At 40.7% G+C, this 6,920-nt stretch overlaps 1 protein-coding gene across 3 annotated transcripts in view; it reads right to left on the bottom strand.

Annotated features, from left to right (window-relative positions):
* The window catches only part of Nup93 (nucleoporin 93), a 139,229-nt gene that overhangs the window by 2,407 nt on the left and 129,902 nt on the right, over window positions 1-6,920 (bottom strand). For 2 of the 3 annotated variants that reach the window (XM_004625968.2, XM_023709314.1), the window contains exons 17-21: window positions 5,401-5,517; window positions 4,593-4,711; window positions 3,560-3,677; window positions 3,036-3,119; window positions 1,423-1,551 (exon numbers count right to left, since the gene is read on the bottom strand). In XM_004625968.2, coding sequence (XP_004626025.1) covers window positions 1,423-1,551; window positions 3,036-3,119; window positions 3,560-3,677; window positions 4,593-4,711; window positions 5,401-5,517 — 567 coding nt within the window. The remainder of the gene's footprint in view (window positions 1-1,422; window positions 1,552-3,035; window positions 3,120-3,559; window positions 3,678-4,592; window positions 4,712-5,400; window positions 5,518-6,920) is intronic. The other variant, XM_023709315.1, reaches the window with a different exon arrangement.

Below are 6,920 nucleotides of genomic sequence, written 5' to 3' on the forward strand. Positions count from 1 at the left end.
AAAAAAAAAGGGTCAAATTGACACATTTGTTCTTTTTTTTCTTTTTGGTTGGCTTAGCTTGCCCTGAGGGTGGGGCTGGCAGAGCACGTGGTGCCAGGGACAGAACTGTAGTCCCCTGCGCCAGCCTAAGCTTGTCTAAGCAGGTGCTTTAGACCACTGAGCTATCTCACCGGTCTACCACCTTCACTCTTTTGTCAAATGTGTAAAAAAAATTTTTTTTTTTTTTTCTGGAACCTGGGATTGAACTCAGGCCCTTGTGCTTGCCAGGAAAGCATCTTTTGTCAAATGAACTAGACAACATACACTGTGAGTCCCAGAGTTCTATCTACCTGGACTACTATCTACCTACCTACTCAGATACTGCTGGAGGCCCCACAGGTAGCAGCAAAGGCAGAGGCTGAGGTCTCAGACAGACCTGGCTTGTAGACATCGACCCTGCACATACCTATACCTGAAGGCCCACAAGGGCAAGCAAGTAACCATTTGAGGCCTTAAGTTTCCTCAGATGGGTATAAAATGTTGACCTAGTTACCTCTGGGGGGTCATTATGAGCTCAAAAGAGAGGAGAAATAACAATTTGCATTAAATGCACTGATCAAAAATAAAATATGACTAAGAAGAATATATGCAGTGTATTATTTGTTGAAACTGTACTTTTGATTTGAAACTGTCTCATTGCTATATGTTTATCAATAAAACTTTGAAAAAAAATAAAATATGGTTGTTATGAAAATGCTCATTGGTGGAATAAAACTCACAATATAATCTTATATAGTAAGTCCCTGATTTATGAACATTTAAGTTGCAAATTTTCACAGGTGTAATGTATAATACTCATTTTGTTGGACTTAGGTATTAATCTTATAAACATTTTCTCAGATGAAAACTCATTCATAAGTTGGGGACTTGTATTTTAAACTAGTTTTTTTTTTCCCAGAACCGGCGATTGAATTCAGACCCAGGGAAGCACTTATTTCACTGAGCCATCTCCCCGACCCAGACTTATTGTATTTTAAAGTAAGCAAAAATTCTAGTGGATTTGATGCCAAATTAACATTCTGTTTATTTTTTTTTTCTTAGAAGTTAATATTTGTAGATCTACTACATCTTTTTTTTTCTGCTGTACCAGGGATTGAACTCAGGCCCTTGTGCTTGCCAGGCAAGTGCTTAGTCTACTGAGCTATCTCCCCAGCCCTAGTACATCTTTTAAAAAAACTTTTATGTATATTTTTTAGCTTGAGAAGAGTAGCAATGCTATTAATGCTTGACATCCTAAAGGAGCTCCTGATATAAGATTTACACAGATGCCAGATCATCAAGGAAAAGAACAATTTAGGGTCACATGGTCTCTTAAAAGTACAACAGATTCCAAACCAGAAAGGTAGCTCTCAGCAATGTTTCTCACGAATGCTGAGATCTTACAGAGTCGCGGTCCTCCATAACTCGCTGGGGCCTGGACGCTGAGGATGGACTTGTCCCCTTGAGCCTCTTGAACTGTGTGAACAAGATGTTCATGGTGGCAAGAAGCACTTGTGAGAGGTTGTGCCTGATCTACACAGAAAGAAACACATGGAGTAAAGAAAAGAACCCAAGTCTTTGGGTTCAGCAACGTGGAGGGAGAGTGGCCACTCTGGTCACACGACATCCACAACTGTCAGTGGAGAGCTGCAATCACCAAAGAGCAGCTGGTGGCTGTCAAGTGTGACTGCAACCCCTGGGCAATGATACTTGGAAGGCCAGCTGGTTGTTCATCCTGTTCGTCTTGGTGGAGGAGATAAGCCAAAAGCATGCTGATAACATCTGGCACATAGGCTTGGACTGGCTGGCAGAGTGGTCCCCAGAAAACACCCAGACTTGAGTATGAGGAAGTAAGGATGCACATTGTCCAGTTCCACTATGCTCCACTATCTCACAACCCTCTGGCTGGGCCAGGCAGACAGTTCAGCAGTTTAAGTAAGTGCCTGGCTGGAAAGTGCAAGGCTCTGTGCACTACTTTAGCCATAATACAATGAACAAAGTATCCAGGAGAACTCAAAAACTAACAAAGGCACAGTGGCTAAGGGTAGAATCCATAGCACAGGTAAGATAAAGTTGACAAGGGGTAAGCCCCTGATTTAGGGCACACCTCCTTAGGCACTAAAACTGACTGGCTCACTTGCGCTTGTTCTCTCTCTCTCTCTCTCTCTCTCTCTCTCTCTCTCTCTCTCTCTCTATATATATATATATATATATATATATATATATATATATATGGGGGGGAACGGCACACAAGAGTGAACTCAGGACCTTGAGCTTGCCAGGCAAATGCTTATTCTACTGTGCTATCTCCCCGGCCCTAAAACAGAAACGTATTTTCATAAAAAGCATTTGCTTAAAAATGAACCATTAAGCACCATAAAAATTAAACTGAAATGACACCAGTGACATTCCAGAACCATGCAGTATTTGTGTTTGAGAGAAAGTCTAGGCAACCCAAGGAGGTCCAGCCTGCAGCTGCCATCAGGGAAAGCAGACTCTCAGGAGGTAGGCCCTAGGCATGAAGAGGATTTTAAAGTTCTCCCTGAAATCAGAGTGTAGAGCCCAGCTGACCACTCCTGGGCTACATGGTAGCAATGACTTCAAAATCTTGCATACAGTGGCTCTGGGGTTCATGGGGGACAATTTAATCTACCATCACTGCTTCTTTGAATAAAACAGTTCATGGAGGGGAAGGGTATCATCTATGAATCACGAGATATGTTTCTGCACCCAATGGAAATACAAATCAGATTTCAACATTAAACACCCTCTACTACAAGGGGACAGTAAAGTAAACTGGATCTCACAGGATCAGCAAGAACCTATTTCTCCCCAAGAACATGTATATATTCACATAAAAAAAACCCCAACATATCTGAAATGGGACCCATCCTGGAAAACTTAGCCTGTGTGATTATAATTAATTAGAACTCTCAGTTATTAGCTACATTAAAATAAAAAGCTCTGATTGGAAGTGAAGCACACAGAATTCTGTAACTTAAGAAAAAAAAACTTACTTCATCACTGAAATTTCTGAAGGCAGCCACTCTTTCTTCCACACTTTCCTGACTCAGGGGCACCAGCTTCAAGCGCTCAATTATCTGTTTAAAACAAACCATGACCAGCCCTATGTGACATAGCCACCATTGTCATTTCATCTCCCTAAACATAACTGTCAGAATGTAACCTGTTCAGAAAGGGCTCTTTCCTAGAAAATACTGTTCCCTTTGTATACAGAAAAGCTTTGATTCTATTTGGCTAAGCTGATCCTTATTCTTGTTTTCTCAGACAATTTTCAAATTCAGAGGCTTCAAATTACTGAGAAAGCTTTCTGTTTTCAGTTTAAAAGGGAAAGGAATAGAAAAAAGAAAAAGAAAGCAACACAGAAATCCCCTTTAAATTCCCAGAATCATAGTTTCCTCCTTTATTTAAGATGCATATTAATGACATATGCTTTTGTTTTCAATGAATTTCATGAGGCATTTTGAATTTTCAAGGGCATACATTAACTTGCACTTCGAACATCCCTCTTGAAACTTACATCAAAGGCTCTGTCAATATGACCACTGTGATACTCGTCAAAAAAGGTGATCAAGTCCAATAGAAGATAGAATGTAGAGTCCAGAAATTTATTTGCACTTACACCCTGAGCCCTGTACCTGAAAGATAAAAAGAGGACATTAGGGGGGAAGCAAGGATGTGTTATGAATTTCAGATTGAGATCCACAACTGTGGAACAGCATTTTAAGTACATCATAACCTCTTGAACTCTCTGTGTGAGGGCAATGATGGAATGAATGTTATTTTGAAATGGCTATGTCTTGATGATAGACTTCCTATCAATCTACCTATAAACATTTTGCATGAAACAAAAGAGCCTCAGTCTCCAAATCCTTAGGAAGGGCAGGAGGTGCTGAAGGCAAAAGACCCAGCAGCCAACACTAGAGATCACTTTCTAAGTGGAAATCAGCACTGCCAAAGAATGTTCTTTTGTATTAGCCTAGAAAAGGATCTTGAATCCCATTTTACATTGTGTTAAGTTGACCAGGCTGGGCTGGAACTTGAAGTCCTTTGCCTCAGCCTCCCAGTTGTTGGGATTATAGGCATGTACCACAATGCCCAGATGAAATCCATTTCTTTTTGTGGGTCACTTTTATTGTAAGTATCTATAGAAGGCACAAAAAAAGAACATCCTTTGTGTCAGCCTAAGAGTTAAGCCAATCATGATAACTCGGTGAACTCTGGGAGGGGAATGTATATTCTACAACACTTTCTACAAGAACACTTCTCTCCACCACTGGCTCTGTTCGTAACTATAGACAGCTAGTGAAAGCACAGATAATCCTGCATACATAAGGATAATGCCTAGATTAACACAAAACACTTAAAAGCCTGACAGTACCAAATGCAGTTTGTGAAATGTGAACTGAGGAATTCTCATACACTCCTGGTGACAGGCTGAGTGAGCAAAGCCGCTTTAAAAGCTATGTGCTGTCACCAAACATGCATGGTGTGGGCACAAGTGGCCTGGCATTGGCACCCTGAGAACACCACAGAGCTAACTCCAGCCTTACCGTTCAGCGATGGAGAGGGCCATATTCTTAAGCCTCTCCTTGTTGGACTGTGGGGCACTGATCTGGGGAACAACAGGGCTCAGCAATTTGTTCATCAGCTCCAGCACTTTGTCAGCATTCTGGTCAAGTGTTTAAAATTAGGGAAATCATCAATAAAAGGAAAAACTAAATCACAAAAACAAGAGGGAACTTTCTAGGGTAATGGAAATACTCTGTATCCCATGGAAGATTCACTGATGAGGACACTTATGGTCTGCACATCGGTCTACACCTTAATTATATCTCAATCTAAATATTTTTTAAATTTAAAAAAATCAATTAAAACCCACTTTGTGCATAGTCTTCTTTGATAAAAGGAGAGAATATGATCTTTTTTCAGGCCTAAATCAATATGTTCTTATGCAGAAATACTTATTTCAATTCTTTCAAAAGGCTCCAGCTGTTGACATACACTATTCACCAGCACACTGTTGGCTGCCTGGAGGGGAGCTGAGTCATTTTCACCATAGCTTTACAATCAAAACATGACAGATGCTTACTCTGCTGCCAAGTGAGATGACTGTTCAATCCCTGCAGGATGTACTTTTAATATGTTGCTCTTGTTTGGCCAGACATATCTTATGGGTATAAATAATTCTGTAAAATGGGAATTTCAACCTGACTAGACTGTTAATTGCTTAAGCACTGGGAGAAAATGCTTCAGCAAAGACAGCACAATAGTAACAGTGATGCTGAAATGTTGGTGCATTAGATGAGAAAAGGCCAAATGACTTATTAAGTGCAAAAGGAAGAAAAGGGTGCATTTTACCTTGGCAAGGTCATAAAGCTTCACTGCTTCTTCAAATAGTCCTTTATTTTCTGCCACAGAAGCAACTTTATTGATAATAGGCTTTGTGTCACTAGTAAACTTATCTATGACTCCAGGCTGACAAGACAAATTATGGAGGGGAAGGAAAAGACACAAAAAGTATGAAGCTATTACTTTAAATACACAGAAACACCCAGAATCAAAAAAATACTTTAACTGAAAATGCTTGCCCTAATACATGCACATATTTCATCAGCTAGACTCTGGCTTTCCTAGGGATATAAGATCCTATTAAAACTACAGGGGAAAAATCATGGAAGAGATCAAGGAAACGATACATGAAGAGGCAGGGGAAACAGAGGAGTTAGCAATAAGACACATGATTTCCAAAGTGATCAAGATAGGTGAAATTATTGATGATTTTCTGTAAAAATTTCTGATCATTAGGCACTAGAGAAAAAAAATCAGAGAACTTAGAGCATATGTGAGATTGTAGATTTGGTTTTTAAGACAGATGGCCAAAGAAACTTGGTGCTGAAAAAAATACATGGCAAGTGGTATGAGGACATTAAAAAAAAAAAAAAAAATTACCATCACCACTCAGTAACAACTGAATGTTCAAGAATATAAGAGATGCCTCAGGAATCTTTAGAATAAAGATGGACTGTGTGAGCTGGTGATATAGCACAGCAGCACAACACCTGCCCGGCAAGCGCAAGGTCCTGAGTTCAATTCCCAGTAACAGAAACAACAAAAACAAAAAGACTGTGCAACATCTCTTACTGGGCATCCTGCCTCTCCACCAGCACTGTACTCTTGGGAGGGGGGGCAAGTCCAAGGGACCTGCCTGTGCCACTCTAGAGGTGGCACAGGATACCAAGGAAGAGCACGGGCTCTGAGGTCAGAAGGACTAAGTTCAAATTCCAGCTGTGTGTCTAGAGGAAGATAACTGACTTCTCTTATTTCCATTTCCTCACTTGGAAAACATGGTGGGGCTGGGGAGATGGCTCAGTGGAATAAGTGCTTCTCTGGTGAGCCCAAGGGCCTGAGTTCAATCCCCGGTTCCACCAAAAAAAAAAAAAAAAAAAAAAAAAAGAAAGAAAGAAAAGAAAAGAAAAGAGATGGTAACAGTTCCCACCTGGGCCACTATGGCAATTAAGTAAGAAGCCACATACAAAGGACTGAAACAGTCCCTCCAAGCATCACGGACCAATAAGCATGGGTTGTTGGCATCCGCATCATCAGGCCTCTCTTTTGAGTGGTCCTGGACTTTCCCTAGGCTCCAGGACAGTCAGGGTCAGGTCTATCCTCTGACAACAGAGCCAGTGCCTCTTTTACTAAAATACTACATGGACTTGCTGAGTGTTATGCGAACTGCTAACGTTCCCTGGAGCAGCTGTATTTCTGTGGTTGATACAGAGTTCTAAGCCCTAAGACATTGTGTTTTGAGGGAGGTCAAGCATACTTTTAACTTTTCCACCCTGGAAGTGAAAGGGTATTAATGAGTTTTTTTCTTTTTT

The sequence above is a fragment of the Octodon degus genome, unplaced genomic scaffold (assembly GCF_000260255.1).
Source record: "Octodon degus isolate 3935 unplaced genomic scaffold, OctDeg1.0 scaffold00011, whole genome shotgun sequence".
NCBI lineage: Eukaryota > Metazoa > Chordata > Mammalia > Rodentia > Octodontidae > Octodon > Octodon degus.